The sequence below is a fragment of the Ceratotherium simum genome, chromosome 11 (assembly GCF_057802395.1).
Source record: "Ceratotherium simum simum isolate JZ-2026a chromosome 11, ASM5780239v1, whole genome shotgun sequence".
In the NCBI taxonomy this organism is placed as follows: Eukaryota; Metazoa; Chordata; class Mammalia; order Perissodactyla; family Rhinocerotidae; genus Ceratotherium; species Ceratotherium simum.
Genome location: NC_141910.1, coordinates 2,976,983 through 2,994,364, shown reverse-complemented (window position 1 = coordinate 2,994,364; position 17,382 = coordinate 2,976,983). Strand labels below are relative to the sequence as shown.

At 38.7% G+C, this 17,382-nt stretch overlaps 1 protein-coding gene across 1 annotated transcript in view; it reads left to right on the top strand.

Annotated features, from left to right (window-relative positions):
* DNAH6 (dynein axonemal heavy chain 6) overlaps positions 1–17,382 on the top strand; it is a 271,015-nt gene that overhangs the window by 182,394 nt on the left and 71,239 nt on the right. The window contains exons 47-56 of the mRNA XM_004437202.3: positions 1,779–1,931; positions 5,514–5,654; positions 7,055–7,297; positions 8,771–8,938; positions 9,423–9,658; positions 10,838–11,099; positions 12,196–12,319; positions 12,837–13,033; positions 14,288–14,491; positions 15,522–15,647. Coding sequence (XP_004437259.2) covers positions 1,779–1,931; positions 5,514–5,654; positions 7,055–7,297; positions 8,771–8,938; positions 9,423–9,658; positions 10,838–11,099; positions 12,196–12,319; positions 12,837–13,033; positions 14,288–14,491; positions 15,522–15,647 — 1,854 coding nt within the window. The remainder of the gene's footprint in view (positions 1–1,778; positions 1,932–5,513; positions 5,655–7,054; positions 7,298–8,770; positions 8,939–9,422; positions 9,659–10,837; positions 11,100–12,195; positions 12,320–12,836; positions 13,034–14,287; positions 14,492–15,521; positions 15,648–17,382) is intronic.

Here is a 17,382-nt window from a genome sequence, read left to right as displayed (position 1 = left end):
AATAAATATGTTTAGAAAATATAAAGAATATGATTTCTAAACTGGAATTAATGACTATATACTACATTTTATAGAGAAAACAAATATTTTCTACTACTGAAAGTTTATGAAAATTCAAAGTTTACAAAAATTGATCAAAGAAATTTTCCATAAATTCAGAAACAATTTAATTGTATTGATAACCTCCTTTATCCATGCTTTAATCAAAGGAGAAATTAATGATGTGGCTCAGGACTTTAAAACACTCATATAAAGAATTCCTGAGTCAAGAACATCAAAATCAAAATCTCTATTTAGAGAATAGAGAAACTGAACTCAACATAAATACAGATCTATGGATTGCAACCAAACTTTTCTCAGGGTTAAATCTATAGATTTGAATCAAAAATTAGAAGCTATGTATATTAGCTGACTTAAAACTTTAGGAAAATAAAGGTCACAAGGAAGCACCAAGACAAATTAGAAAATGAAATAATAAGATAAAAGCAGAAATAAGTAAATTAGGACAAAGAGAACTAGTGTTTTCTTCAGGAAAATTAACAGACACAATTATGCCAGGTTAATTCAAGAAAAAACAAAAAGTTACAAATGAAGGAAATAAAATAACAGGTACCTTGTCATAGTTAACTATATGGGACTCAAACTTTTATAAAATTAAAAGTTAACTGAAACAAAAGGATAAATGATAGATTTTTTAAAAATATTTGTATCAATTATTAGAGATAAAAGGTTTATTCCATAATATGAAAATTACTCATTCAAATTTAAAAGTAAACCCCAATATACAAATAGTTACGGAGTTTGAACAGATTTTTTAATGGAAATGAATGAGTGTGGAATAATATTTGACCTTGCTAATAAGCACAGAAATGCAAATTAAATTCTCCTAAAGGAAACATTTACACTCCCAAATTAAAAAAAAAAAAAAAAAAAAGATTGTTAAAAGCTAATCAAGTCATACTTGAATTGAATGGGAAATTTGTAAATCTTCAAAATCCAGAAAATGTTGATGCACTTTAATTGCTAATCTTCACCCCTGGGAATTTATCCCCAGGAAATAATCCAACTGGGGAGAAAAGCTATAGGCCTAAATATGTTCTTATAATGTAAACAGGACCGTAAACCATCTAAGTCTACATAAATTGGGCACATCAGCTCAGTGGTGTGTTATGCTCCCATTAATGGTTATAAATATAATGAGTACTTTTCAGAATTATGGATTAATATTTATGATAAAATGTTTAGCTGAAAGAGGCAGAATATAAAATGCTTGCACATATGAATTAAACCATGTAAAAGATGAATGCCTTTTAAGAAACAAAACAGGGGCCAGCCAGTGGCATAGTGGTTAAATTCACATGCTCTGCTTCGGCAGCGCAGGGTTTGCGGGTTTGGATCCTGGGCACAGACCTACACACCGCTTATCAAGCCATGGCGTGGCAGGCGTCCCACATATAAAAGTAGAAGAATATGGGCATGGATGTTAGCCCAGGGCCAGTCTTCCTCAGCAAAAAGAGGAGGATTGGCAACAGTTAGCTCAGGGCTAATCTTCCTCACCAAAAAAAAAAAAAAAAAACAAGAAACAGAACAGGAAGGAAAAATGAAAAATAAATGTACTTGCTATGTTAGAATAAAGATTCTATCTAATTGTTAAGATTATCTTCTCTTAAAGATAAAATTAACTCAATGTAAACTCTGATTAAATATTTGTTTTATAATTTACATGTAATAACTGTAAAATAGTTGAGTTACAATGATCACTCTGCTTTCTTCTACAGATTGTAGTGGAAGAGTTTCTAGAAGATATAAATAACATTCTGAACTCAGGTGAGGTGCCTAATTTATTTGAAAAGGATGAACTGGAGCAGGTTTTAGCAGCCACGAGACCAAGAGCAAAAGAAGTAGGAATTTCTGAAGGGAACAGAGATGAGGTAGGACATGTCAGAATGGTTATATGGCTTTGTAAAACAAAGTTGTGTTAGCCTTTTTTTTTAACAGTCCACAAATTCCCTTAAAAAGTCCATGGATAGAGTTTTTTCCCAATATAATTGGTTTTCTCTGTAATTCTGTATACATATTTTATTTCCTGCATTCAAAGCATTGATTTACCAGACTTCCAGAGAGGTCCATGGAAAGCAGACAACAGAAACCCTACTGCCCCACGGAGGTCATAGTCTTGTTCAAACTGGACAGCTTCTCTTATTCTTCTTTAAACACAAATTTATTTCACACACCCCAGGGCCCTGCCTGAGGAGGAGTCTGCTACGTTTGACTCCCTTGCCTATCAGCAAGTATATGGCACAATACAGAAATGCATTCTCTCTCTCTCCCCCTATCTCTCAGGAACAGCATAGCCGCTGTCCACTTACATTTCTCCAACACTGTGCTAGAGTCCATTTGCTGCTATTTGTCTACCCCATCCTCTCCCTTCTTTCTGCACCTTCTGTAACTTTTTTGGCCATTCTTTCTCATGTCTTCCCTTCTGTGTCCTTTTGTGAAAGTTTCCTCTGCTGCTACGTCAGGGCTTATAGACAGCAGGGTCTACTTCAGCTAAAGTGAGCAGAAATGGGTTTATTGGAGGAACACAGAATCATTGGGAGGGCTAAAGAAAGGGATTCAGGCTGAATTCCTCTGAATGAATGTGAAATGCACGCTTTGGAAGTCAGTGGTCAAGGAAGCTGCTGCCTTTGCCACAACCATTCCTGCCGAGCAAGGAAACCGCTGAGCCAATCAGTGTGCTGTTGCTTCAGCTACCAGCTCCAAAGCTGTGCACCCTCACCATGTCAGGAAGCAGCTGAAATAAGCAGCCACATCAGAGATAAGTGGCTCCAGGTCCATGCCACTTGTGTCAGGCTCTACATCTGCAAAAATGGTTGCCCTGCACCCTGTCTCTCTCTCCCAATGGTCTTCTACTCCAAAGCAAAACCTTGTATGAATACCTCTCTCCACTGTATTCAAGGATTCTCCTTAAATATGCTAATGAGGAGGACCTACTTCACATCCAGAACCCTAGTTGCAATGGAGTCTGCAAAATGTCATTTTTGATCTTTCCAGATTGCACGAGAGAAAGGAGTTGGAATTGACGTTGAACAAAACAATTCACACATCTACACCACTAACATTTTTTTATTTGATATTGGTAGACTCAGGTGCATTAACCAACACTTATTTTCATTTTTGCGTCACCCGTATGTTTTTCCTCCCTGCACCCATTTCTCCCATACCCTACTCCCTGGCTCTGGCAACCACCAATCTGTTCTCTGTATCTGTGAGCTTGGTTTGTTTGTTAATTTGTTTGTTTGTTTTTTTAGATTTCACATATAAGAGGGATCATATATTTGTCTTTCCCTGTCTGACTTATTTCACTTAGCATAATGCCCTCAAGGTTCATCCATGCTGTTGCAAATGGCAAGATTTCATTCTTTTTTATGGCTGAATAATATTCCTGTGTGTGTGTGTGTGTGTGTGTGTGTGTGTATACACACACACACCACAATTTCTTTATCTTTTCATCGATCAATGGACACTTAGACACTTAGATTGTTTCCCTATCTTGGCTATTGTAAATAATGCTGCAATTGAACATGCACAGTAATTAAATATATATCTTAAACATATATCTTTTCGAGTTAGTGCTTTTGTTTTCTTTGGATAAATACACAGAAGTAGAATTGCTGGATCATATGGTAGTTCTATTTTTAATTTTTTGAGGAATCTCTCTACTGTTTTCCGTAGTGGCTGTACTAACTTACATTCCCACCAACAGTGCACAAGTGTTCCCTTTTTTCCACATCCTTGCCAACAACACTTGTTATTTCTTGTCTTTTTGATAATAGTCATTCTAACAGGTGTGGGGTGATATCTCATTGTGATTTTGATTTGCATTTCCCTGATGATTAATGATGTTGAGCATCTTTTCATGACCTGTTGACTATCTGTATATCTTCTTTGGAAAAATGTCTATTCAGATTTTTTGCTCATTTTTTAATCAGATTGTTTGTTTTTCTGCTATTGAGTTGTATGAGATCTTTATATATTTTGGATATTAACCTCTTATCAGATATATTATTTGCAAATATTTTCTTCCATTCACTAGGTTGCCTTTTCATTTTGTTGATCATTTGTTTTGCTGTGCAGAAGCTTTTTAGTATGATGTGGTCCCATTTATGTATTTTTGCTTTTGTTGCTTTTGTTTTTTGTGTCAGATTCAAAAAATAATAGCCAAGACCTATGTCAAGGAGCTTACCACCTATGTTTCCTTCTAGGAGTTTTATGGTGTCCGGTCTTGGGTTCAAGTCTTTAATCCATTTTAAGTTAATTTTTGTGTATGGTATAAGATAGTAGTCAAGTTTCATTCTTTTGCATGTGGCTGTCCAGTTTTCCCAACACCATTTATTGAAGAGACTTTCCTTTCCCCACTGTATATTCTTGGCTACTTTGTCATAAATTAATTGACCATATATATGTGGCTTTATTTCTGGGCTCTCGGTTCCATTGATCTATGTGTCTATTTTTATGCCAACCATACTATTTTAATTACTATAGCTTTGTAATATAGTTTGAAATCAGGGAGCGTGATGCCTCCAGCTTTGTTCTTTCTCAAGATTACTTTGGCTATTTGGGCTTTTTTTGTGGTTCCATACAAATTTTAGGATTATTTATTCTATTTCTTGGAAAAATTCCATTGGAATTTTGATAGGGATTGCATTGAATCTGTAAATTGCTTTGGATAGTATGGACATTTTAACAATATTGATTATTCCAATCCATGAGCACAGAATATCCTTCCATTTATTTGTGTATTCTTCAATTTCTTTAATTAATGTCTTATAGTTTTTAATATACAGGTCTTTCACCTCCTTGGTTAAATTTATTCCTAGACATTTTATTCTTTTTGATGCAATTGTAAATGGGATTGTTTTCTTTATTTCTCTTTCTGATAGTTCATTTTTGGTGTATAGAAATGCAACAGATTTTTGCAAATTGATTTTGTATCCTGTAACTTTATTAAATTGTTTATTAGTTCTAACAGTTTTTTGGTGGAGTCTTCAAGGTTTTCTATATATGATATGATGTCATCTGCAAAAGGGTGACAGTTTTACTTCTTCCTTTATAATTTGGATGCCTTTTATTTCTTTTTCTTGCCTAATTGCTCTGGCTAGGACTTCCAATACTATATTGAATAAAAGTGGTAAGAGTGGGCATCCTTTCTCATTCTTGATCTTAGAGAAAATGCTTTCAGCTTTTCACCATTGAATATGATGTTAGCTGAGGGGCTGTAATATATGGCCTTTATTATGTTGAATTACATTCCGTCTATACCCACTTCGTTGAGAGTTTTTGTCATAAATTAATATTGATTTTTGTCAAATGATTTTTCTGCACCTATCGAGATGATCATATGATTTTTATCCTCCATTTTGTTAGTATGGTTTATCATATTGACTGATTTTCGGATGTTGGACCGTGCTTTACCTTTACTTTAAATTGAAATATGTCTTTCTTTTTGTCAGGTATTTCAATACTTTATCAGCAAAGTCCGTCAGAAGCTGCACATTGTTCTCTGCATGAGCCCTGTTGGGGAGGCCTTTCGATCCCGATGCCGGATGTTTCCATCCCTTGTGAACTGCTGCACCATTGATTGGTTTGTCCAGGTTGGTGAAATTCCAGGATATCTCTTTGAGAGGTTGGACTTGCTTGATTTTTAAAGGGGTAACATATTGTCCGAGAATAACTCAAGGGTACTTGCATTAGCTTTAAAGCCTGCTAGGAATTTACTCATATACAAGGGATGAAATGATAATCATCAAACAAAGGCAAAGCAGGATTTATAAAGAAAGAAGAGACTATTGAATTTAGCAATGTAGAAGTTATCAGTGATCTTGACAAGAGCTGTTTCAGCGAAGTTATGGGGGAGAAGGTTCAAGAGAGAAAAGGGGAGAGGAATCAGAGACAGTGGGTACAGGCAACTCTTTCAAGGAGTTTTGCTCCAAAGGAACACTGAGAGATAGGTAACAGCTAGAGAGGTATGTGAGGTCAAGGGGAAAGTATTTTTAAGTGGGAAACACAAACAGCGTGTGTGTGTGCTGATGGAAATGGTCCAGAAGAGAACTATATTGATAGTGCAGCAGACAGAGTTAAGCGTTGTTGGGCCAATGTCATTGAATAGGCAAGAAGAGGCAGAATCAAATCATCAGTGAAGGGGCTGACCTGGGCAGTGAGCATGCGGAGCTTACTCCAGAGTGACAGGAGGGAAGGCCGAGTATGTGAGTATAGATGCAGGTAGATAGGAATATGTGGGGATGAGAGCTCATTGAAGTTCTGTTTTCGTTGCTTCTGGTTTTTTTTAGTGATGTGGGGAGCAAAGTCATCAGCTGAGAATGAAGAGGAAAAGGAAATGTAAGCAGTCTGAGGAAGTAGCAGAGGGTGTGAAATACTCACTTAGGAGAGTACAAAAGTGATGTATTAGAAAATGTAGAAGCATTTCTGTGCTGCCCTAAGAACCCACTCAAGCTAGTTGTCATGAATTTAAAGTGAGCCAGTCAGCATGGTTGCGTGTTTTTCTCCAGCCGTTCTCAGCTGCAAAGTTGCAGGCATGGGGTAACAGAGATTTGCATTTGACTAAGGTTCAGGTGAGCTCAAAGAAACAAGAGAGGAGCAAAGGAGTTGACATGAACAAGACAGTGATTATAATAATGGACCTGAAGTCGGAACTGCCTGGTAAACAGAGTGAGGACGTGAGGTTCTCATACTGTATGTGATTTTATCCATGGAATTATTCTAAAGACAATCATTTAATCATTCAATCAACACATGTTTATTGAACATCTTCTATGTGCCAGACACTGTACTGGGGATGACAAATGCAGACCCAGACCCCCTCAAATGAACACAGCCCTTCAGTCCATTAAACGTTGTAGACATGAGTAGGAGTTTATGTGGAAGAGGACACAAGGCAAGGAAGAGTTCCAGAGAAATACATTTTCCTTAATTGTTAAATTATATATTATAGAAATGAGCAACAGATTTTTCCAAATTATATCTTTATTTACAGTGGCCCAGAGAAGCACTTCTTTCTGTATCAAAGACGTTTTTCTCAAATGTCGACGCCGGAAGTGAAGAACTGAAAGACAAGCTTTCCCTCATGTGTGTGAACGTTCACCTGAGTGTCTCCAATATGGCAGAACGCTACTACATGGAGCTCCGGAGACGGTACTACACAACGCCCACCTCCTACCTGGAACTCATCAATCTCTACCTGTCTATGCTGCATGAAAAAAGGAAGCAATTGGTTTCAGTAAGTTTAATATTATCAATAAAAAAACCGTTTTTTCTTGAACTCAAAGCTTTTGCCAGAATGAGTGGAAGATCTATGTGCCATCTTACCTGCCAGAGCCCTCTCCATCCTGGCATGTGCCCTTGACAACCCAGAGTGTGACAGAAAAGTGTCTCATGCTGTCAGTCCAGAGGCCTTCCTCCTCCTTGATATTTATATTTTGTCTTCTTTCATTCACGTAAATGTCCTTGACTTAGTAGAATGATATGGACATTGCAACAGCATCAAAGTTAAGCAGAGGACTAGTTATCTCTTCAGTATTTAATAAGAAAGGAAACTTTTTCTTAAGCAATAGAGATGGGGTTTTGGTGGTCTAATGTGTCAGTGGTTCCCACTGAGAGCAAGGACTCCAGTGTCAGCCAGACTATGTACAACCTATGCTCTGCCTCTTCTTGCTGCACAACCTTGAGCACCTTTTGTAACTTCTCTAAGTCTTATAGAAAATAAGGTTTAAAAATGTTTATATCTAGGGGCTGGCCCAGTGGCGTAGCGGTTAAGTGCACGCGCTCCGCTGCAGCGTCCCGGGGTTCAGATCCTGGGCGCACACCAACGCACTGCTTGTCAAGCCATGCTGTGGCGGCGTCCCACATAAAGTAGAGAAAGATGGGCATGGATGTTAGCCCAGGGCCAGTCTTCCTCAGCAAAAAAGAGGAGGATTGGCAACAGATGTTAGCTCCAGGCCAATCTTCCTCACAAAAAAAAAATTTATATCTACCTCTTGTATTGTCATGAGATTTAAATACGATACTATTTGTAAAGTGCTTGCAATATGATCTGACACATATGAGTTGCTCAGAAAATAGTGGCTGCCATCACCATCATCAAGCTATTAATGCTATAATCCAAGCTATAATCCAAAGTTTTCAACATTTTAAACACAGTAAAAATGGAAGTTATTTACCACTTAGATATTTTTAATGTTTTTCAGAGGATTTTTACCTGGTAAATAAATGCATGCTATGTAAAATAACTTGACAAATATTTTTAAACCTGCCAATTTGAACCAAGTTTTCTGACTCACCTTCAAAAAACAGTTATTCCCAGATGCTTCCTCTACCCAGGACACAGTCTCCCTGGGGGTTCTCAGCCCTGCTGACCCATCTTGAGGAAACAAGCTCTCAGAGCTATGGCCTCCAGAAATTCCTATCTGAATTTGTCCCTCATTCATTCAGCATGCTACCAAGCTACCATGGGGCATAAAAATAATATGATGTTGGCCCTCAGTGAGCCCACAGTCCAGTGATGTCCCACTGCTGTGGCCAGGAGTCCAAGCCCACCGTGGTGAATGTCATGACCATTTCCTAGAGTTCTGTTAGCTGAAGATTTCTGTACATTCACAATTTTAAGTATTACAAACTGATTTACCAATTCGGTAGATGTAAATAAGAGATGTCAGTAAACTTATAGTTTATAGACATTTTCATTGTCATCTAGGCACGTGACCGGGTGAAGAATGGTCTCACCAAGCTATTAGAAACAAATGTACTAGTAGATAAAATGAAATTAGATCTTTCAGCTTTAGAACCTGTCCTTCTAACAAAATCACAAGATGTTGAAGCCCTAATGGACAAATTGGCAGTGGATCAAGAAAGTGCCGATCAGGTAAGCTTCATTGCCTGACATTGTGGGTGAGAAGGCTTCGATCACCAACTGATCACTTATATATGACATATAATTGGATTTTTTAAATTTTATATGTCATTAAAATAATTAAGTAATAGATTTATAAGTGCTTTTAAGTTGAAAAAAAAAAATCTCCCTTTAATAAATCAGCCAGCTTCTCTCCCTGAGACTGAGTGAACCCAATGAGTGGGACAGAGAGAGTTGTGAGAAAGATACCACCCACAAATATAAGGCAGCTGTTCTTCTCTTAAGAAGGAACTGCTTGTTCTAATAAGTTTGTCTCTATTATTCTATCAACATAGCATGAGATGGACAAGGGAGAGCATAAAATACAATATAGCTAATCCTCTTTCATCATTGGTCTAATCCAAAGGGCCAAATATGACTCATTATTATTGGCTTTGTTTTAAACATTGAAATTCAAATATTGAGACAACTTAAGCAGTCGTGTTTCAATGGTTAGGTCCGGCACATTGTGCAAGAAGAGGAAGCGATAGCAAAAGTAAAAGCTGAAGAAACCCAAGCAATAGCTGATGATGCTCAAAGAGACCTTGAAGAGGCTCTACCTGCACTCGATGCTGCTAATAAAGCACTGGACTCCTTAGATAAAGCAGATATATCTGAAATCAGAGTTTTTACAAAACCTCCAGATTTGGTCATGACTGTTATGGAAGCAATTTCTATTCTCTTGAATGCCAAGTGAGTAATTCAGAATCATATATTACCAAAATACCTGGTGGAATTCCTTTGTTGCTTTTCTCTATTTCATTTGTTTTCATTCTCTTCGCCACCCTCTCATTGATGCAGTCAGTCATTCAACAAATTGATTCAAAAGCATTTTTTTGATCATCTATTTTATGCTAGATGATGGAAGATATAAAGTTCTTCCCTACAAGACACTTACAGTATAGTGGGGAGGCAGAGTGAAAAATAATAATTTCAAGACATGCAAGAGTTGCATAGTATTAGGAGTGCCAAGAAAAGAGTGCCCCTAGGAGGTGTGAGCAGATTTTTCTGCAGATAATGCTCAGGTGGAAAGTGGGACCACGGGGTGAGCTCAGGGAGCTTTGGTGCTCATGGAATGGAATGGGCTGGGCAGGAGGGCAGTGATTACATCATGAAAGTTCTTATATATATATATATATATATATATAAATAAATGCTGTGCTAAGCAGTTCATATTTCATCTTGGAGATATGTAGTTTTCAAACTTTCTTTAGTAATACAATCTTTTTTTCAATAAAAATTATCTCATAAGAAACCTTTCTATGTAAAACCAATCAGAGCAAGGGTAGAGGGCCCAGAGCACCCCCTGCCAGGCTTCCCTACTGACCCTCTGGCCAGCACCTTGGTGGGGCTTGGGAGCTCTGCAAAGCACAGAGGGAGAGCCCTGGCCAGAGGGGACCTAGAACCATTGAACATTTTCGATGTAATTGGATTTTCATGTGAGAAAGACCAATTTGGTAAAAGTTCACAAGGGGCAAGTTTGACTGAGAGACATAAAACCAGTTAGAAGGTAATTGTAGTGTCCTGGCAAGAGATTTTAAGGATCTAAACTAAGGCAAAGGAGGTAGAAATGTGAGTGCCTGGAACATTTTAAAAATAAAACTATTATTTCTATAATACCTTACATTTCTAAAGCTCCATGATTTTATAATTCTTTCTCTACCAAAACTGGGTTCTATGGAACATTAGTCATCCAATTACCTGCCTCCCATGAACTGTGGTGCATATAACTACCAATTACTGGGATTATGATATTGAGATTAAAACTACCCATTATTGAGATAATATCTCAGTGTTCTCAAAGGAACACATTTCTTTTGTTCTTATATTAATTTATTACAATGCTATTAACTTATCATATTTGTCTTTCAGGCCTGATTGGCCAACTGCAAAGCAACTTCTTGGTGACTCTAACTTTCTAAGAAGACTTTTAGAATATGATAAGGAAAATATAAAGCCTCAGATATTGGCAAAGCTTCAAAAGTATATTAATAATCCTGATTTTGTGCCTGAAAAAGTAGAGAAAGTGTCCAAAGCATGTAAATCCATGTGCATGTGGGTGAGAGCAATGGATTTGTACTCTCGGGTAGTCAAAGAGGTTGAACCAAAGAGACAGAAACTCCGTGCTGCACAGGTACATCATCTGTGTTGTGATGTTTTATAGTAAAGGCCATGATCATTAATCACGCAACCTCCCTTCATCACGCTGCTGTGACCCTATGCAAGACAGTAATAATGCTCTTGAAAATTAGTTTTCGTTTTACAAAATAGCTGGCAAAGATTATTTTTTCAAAAATGACCTCTAAAATCAGCCCTCTTCCAGCATAAAAGGAAAATGATCCTTAGTATATTCATATCATCAGGCCGATGGTATTTTTGAGATGCCTTTTAGCTCTAACATCTGATGCTCCTATGTTTGCATTTGCTAAATACTCCCACGCTTGACGGTGTCCTCTGAGGTTCTAAAAACCAGCTTAACCCACAGTCAGATGTGAGGTCCCAAGCAGAACAAAGAATGATCATTTAGTGGAGCAGGTTACCAAAAGAACTGTGGATATAGAACAGGGGTCAGCAAACTTTTTCTGTAAAGATCCAGATAGTAAATATTTTAAGCTTTGCTGGCTATATGGCTTCTGTTGCAATGACTCATCTCTGCCTTTGCAGCACAAAAACAGCCATTACCAATATATCCATGAATAAGCATGGCTGTGTTCTCATATAACTTTATTGATGGACACTGGAATTCCAGTTTCATACAATTATCACATGTCATGAAATCTTATTCTTCTGATTTTTTCCCCAACCATTTAAAAATATAAAATCATTCTTAACTCACAAACTGTACAAAAGTAGGCAGCAGGCTGGATTTGGACTCTAGAGAACTAGTTAGGACAGATTAGTTTTCACTATTGCATGAATATTTCATTTGTTTCATCATCTAAAGTTAATAATCCATTGTAGTAGCTACTTCATCCCAAATGCTTGGTACATATGTTTTTCTTTTCCTTCTGTGATTTATTTTGTTGGGCTTTGTTTTTGTTTTGTTCTGTTTGCTTCTGCTCTTATATTTTATTCTATTTTATATTTGCTTTAAGTTTGTATATTATATCAAAATCTTTTAGGACATGAAAAAGAGAACATAAATCCTATTTTTTAAAAAAATCTATTATAAATGGACAAATTCAACCTTCTTTTTGAGCCTATTTTAAATATTTACTTAATTTTATTAGGCTGAACTTGATATTACTATGGCTACTCTGAAAGAAAAGCAAGCACTACTAAAACAAGTGGAAGGTCAAATACAGGCCTTACAAGATGAATATGACAAAGGTGTGAATGAGAAAGAAAGTCTGGGTAAGTAATTCATTAAATTTATGTTGGTCTGGAAATGGCTGATTTTCAACAGTAGAAAGAGTTTTCAGGCAGTCAGATCTCGGCTTCATCCAGCATGTAGGGCATATTTCCATTAGGTGATAGCATTAGCCTTCTAGTGTGAAATTAGAAGAACTGCATGTATTGTATACATTCAACTTCTATGTCTGAATAAGGCTTGTTGGGGCATGTTACATTATAACACAAAGCAGCATATGAATTTGATCCAGAAAATAAGTACTACAGGGGCCTGGAAAGAGTGCTCTCTTCAGCCAGAGTAATGGAGTATCAAAAAGGAGCTCCTTGTGTGGAAGAGGCAAACTTGGACTTGGTTCTGAAATGGGAAATAATGCTGAACTGCTGTGAGGTTTCATAGCGATGTATTGACATCATTAGCTAAATAATGCTAATTCTGCTATAAACTGAAGCAGGTGAATAAACTTCTTATATTTTAGGAAAATATTGAGTAACATAAACCGATTTTCTTAAAATTTTCTAGCGAAGACTATGGTGCTAACAAAAGCACGTCTGGTGCGTGCTGGAAAGCTGACGGCTGCATTAGGAGATGAGCAAGTTCGATGGGAAGAAAGCATCCAGAAATCCGATGAGGAGATATCGAACATCATTGGGAATGTGTTCATAGCAGCAGCTTGTGTAGCCTATTATGGGGCCTTCACAGCCCAGTATAGGCAATCGGTGAGTAAACTTGCTTTCTATAAGGACTGGTGAGAAGCAGCTGAAACTGGTGGGAGGATAGGGGAGAGTCATTTTTCTGAGTGTAGAGGGAGGATCCCCACTGTAGAAAGATTCTCCATGATCAAAACTTATCTAAACGTTTCCCAGCCCGCCACCTCCGCCGTCAGCCAGCGATGGTCTACCCTAGACTTTCCTTAACACATTCCTCCCTTTTCTTTCCTGCCTTAGAAAGTTACTCATCTCTTACTTACACAGCACAAGAACCTGGGGGAAGAAAAAGGAACAGGGAGTCCCCTACCCTTATGATCAGAAGTGGCATCTAAAGTCAGCCAGGACAAAATGTTCTGAATTGGTGAGACTGCTACAAAGGGCTAGGCAATGGGAAGGAGCAGGAAACTAAATTATTTGGAGAGCTTTTCAAGCCATTTTTATGAATGCCTTCCTAAAAATGTTTCGCCCTTGTCCTTGAATTATAAAACCTAGTTAGGGGGGCCAGCCTGGTGGCATAGCAATTGAGTTCATGCTTTCCACTTCGGCGGCCCGGGGTTCGCAGGTTCAGATCCTGGGCACAGACCCACACACTGCTTATCAAGCCATGCTGTGGCGAAGTCCCACATATAAAGTAGAGGAAGATGGGCATGGATGTTACCCCAGGGCCAGTCTTCCTCATCAAAAAGAGGAGGATTGGCAACAGATGTTACCTCAGAACTAATCTTCCTCACCCACACACACACAAAAAGCATAGCTAGTATAGGGACTCATATAGACTCTATAGGAGCTCAGGGGTCATAGTGGTGCCAGTGGTGCTCTTGGGGGACAGAGAGTTCTCTGTTGTGCATGACTGTACCACTCACTGAAGGAGGTAACATGCTAACATCCCTCTGCCCTGTTTAGTAACTGCTAGTAGCACCCACAGTCATTGTGATAACCTGAAACTTCTCCATGTGCTTCCAGACTCTCCCAAGAGGGGCACTTATACCCCATTGAAGACTACTGTGACAACCCTTGTCATTTATACATGAGAAAACTGAGGTCCAGACCAGGGGACTAACATGTCCAAAGCCACAGCTAATTAAGAGGATAGTTTTAGGCCCCAGATCTCTTGATTTTCAGTCTGCCTTCTTGTGTCTTATGCTCTGATGCGAGGATGCCTGTGAAGACTGATAGGACTTATACCTAACCCAACATTTTGTGTGTATCCTCATTTACTGAGTGTTCCTGACTCTATACAAGTAAGCTTTCCTCCTCCTACAGCTCATAGAGGGTTGGATCCAGGACTGTCAGTCTCTGGAGATCCCAATCGATCCTGCCTTCAGTCTCATTAACATTCTTGGCGATCCCTATGAAATACGGCAGTGGAACACTGATGGGCTGCCCCGTGACATGATATCAACAGAAAATGGCATTTTGGTTACTCAAGGGAGACGGTGGCCTTTGATGATTGATCCTCAAGATCAGGTGTGTAACTAATGCTTCAGTTAAAGAGAAGCCTATTAACTCTGCTTAATATTGTGCTATTATAAATTCTGAAAGTGGACTTTCACATACTTGTAAGATCTTGGGGATTTCCACCTAGAAGGGAGTTTAGAAGTCTTCTGGTCCAAGTCCCTCATTTTGTGGAGGTAGAAAGTAAAAAGGGAGGAGTCCAGGTGCTCTGCATACTTGATTTTGATTGGTTTTGTTTAGGGGACCATTATTTTTCTGTTTTCTGTGGGAGCAGAAATTCATTCCTGTAAAGTCCTTCTTCCTAAAAGGTCTGAGTCAGAATGAAGTCAGAGTATGATGAATTTTAGGGCAAGCCAGCCTGGAATTTACAGAATCCCATCATCTGACTCCTAAGTCCATGGATCAGACTGTTCTAAATGGGGTTTAGAAAAGGGAGCTGGGGGCTGGCCCAGTGGCATAGTGGTTAAGTTCGTGCATTCCACTTTGGCAGCCCGGGGTTCTCTGGTTCAGATCCTGGGTACGGACCTACTCACCGCTCATCATGCCATGCTGAGGCAGTGTCCCATATAGAAGAGCTACAACTCTACAACTATGATACACAGCTAGGTACTAGGTCTTTGGGGAGAAAAAAAGAAAAAAGATGAAGATTGGCAACAGATGTTAGCACAGGGCCAATCTTCCTTAAAAAAAAATAAATAAAAAATAAAAGAGTTTGTCTTGTTTTTTAAAAGAAAAGAGAAAGAAAGAAAAGGGAACTGTTGTGAAAGCAAAGGAGACGAGCTTGGAATACCTGAAATATGGGCTTTTTCCCTAGATGGGTCTTTTTGTCATTTGTTCCAAATTTGAATAAAGAGAAGAATCCCAAACATTGGGTTCAAAAAGTGGTTTTATTTGCAGGGGGAGTGGTATTTTTATCTTTTTTTATCTTTCAAACCTGTTGCTAAATTGAACAAAATTTCTAAACTTTACTCTAAAAACTTTCACTTTCTAGCCATTTATAAAACTCTAAAGCAAATGTCCTGCTCTGTGCTTTCTCATACAGGCAAACCGCTGGATAAGGAACAAAGAAAGCAAAAGTGGGTTAAAGATCATTAAGCTTACAGATAGTAATTTCTTACGCACACTTGAAAATGCGATCCGACTTGGTTTACCTGTCTTACTGGAAGAGGTTTGCTTTTCACTTTTCTTTTCTCGTGTTAGTTCCCAACTTTCAGATCATATCTGGAATCCTATACAGGCCATATCTGCATCATGCTAAAGACACCAGTCAGCTCCATTTTCAAATTGGTCAAACCAATTGCTTTGTTCCTTAAACAACACACTCTCATATGGGGAGCAATCTGCTGATTGAACGAACTTTTCTGTTTCCGGACATTATTTTGGTGTTAAATGAGATGGGCTCTGTTTTCTGACCCTGCTGATTCTCAGGCCTCATTATGGCTCTTGATGGTTAGCTGCCCTGAAAATTCAAAGCAGTAGTGCCATCAGGGACTGTCTACGCACACTAATGATATGAATCCAGTAAAACACTCCAGTGCGTATAATATTATTTTCTATTTAGACATAAGGTCAGAATTAGATTAAGTGATGTGATAAAAATGAACTTTTGTTTTGTTTTTTTTAAAAAAAAAGGATGTTTGTTGAGCCTAAGTGCTCCATTTCTTCAGAATCCCTCCAAGAACGTATGTTTTTGAAGTTATTCATTCATTCAATACACATTAATTGAGAATCAACGGCCAACAATACAGATGTTGTTCTGCCCTCGATAACTTACAGTCTAGTTGGGGACAGAGACAGTAAAGAGAGAAAAGAGAGAGGAAATGAGAGGAAGAGAGGAAGAGAACTTGTGATAAAGGCTTAGAAGGAGCCAGCCCAGTGCTGACACAGCCAATAGTGGGGGTGGGGGACTAATGTAGATGCATGGCTACAGGTGGGAACATGTGAGCTGTGACCTCTATGATGAGCTGAGCCATGCAAAGAGCTCAGAGAGAAGGGCTTCCCGGGCAAAGGGAACAGCATGTGCAAACGCCTTGGGCACAAAAGGGATTGGTTAATAGTTGTGGTTTCTTTCCCTAATTTACCATCCTATTTGTGTCAGAGAAGAATGAGTGAGTGAACGCCTGGGCTGTAAGCTGAGTCTCAGTTTAACCATGCCTAGAAGGATCTCTGCTTCATCAGAATGATGAGAAGCTCAGAAAAGACCATTGTCCCTGGGGCAGCTGAGCTGCAGTACTGGCGTGGTGCCTGAAATAGTAATTAATATTAGCATTAGCTACCATTTATTGAGTGGTCACTACATGCCAGACTCTGTTCTTGGATTTAATCCTCACTGCAAGCCTACAAGGTAGTTACTACTATTATCCCATTTTATCAATGAGGACACTGAGGCACAGAAAGGTTAAATAAACTGTCTGAGCAGCCTTGACTGTCTAGAAAACACACAGCAAGTTACCACACTCCCAAGTCGAGTTACAAAGAGTACAGGAAGCCTCCATGTGTGGTTTCTGGCCTTGACCAACACAAGTAAGATTCTGTAACAGGCCCCGGGCCCTCATTCAAACCCTGAAGTTACAGGAGTGGGTGAGTTCTCGCAAAATCTTTGGCACAGTTATGAGAGTCCCAAACCGGATTCTTAAACCCCAGTTTAACTCATGACACAAGAGATCCTGAGGGAATTTCTTCTGTCACGGCAGGGGACAAAAGACCTTCTGTGATAGTCTGCCCCTGAACAGCAGAGCCGTTTTAACTATAGCTGCATGCTCTTCAGATCGGGGGTGGACCCCTGGTTAGGGCCCCAGCCAGGAACAAGACACTCTGACTGGCCTTCCTGCTTTCTGTGACTTGGAGTCATCAGCATTACAGACCTAGCTGCTTTCTACATTTGTAGGGTAGTATTTTCAAAC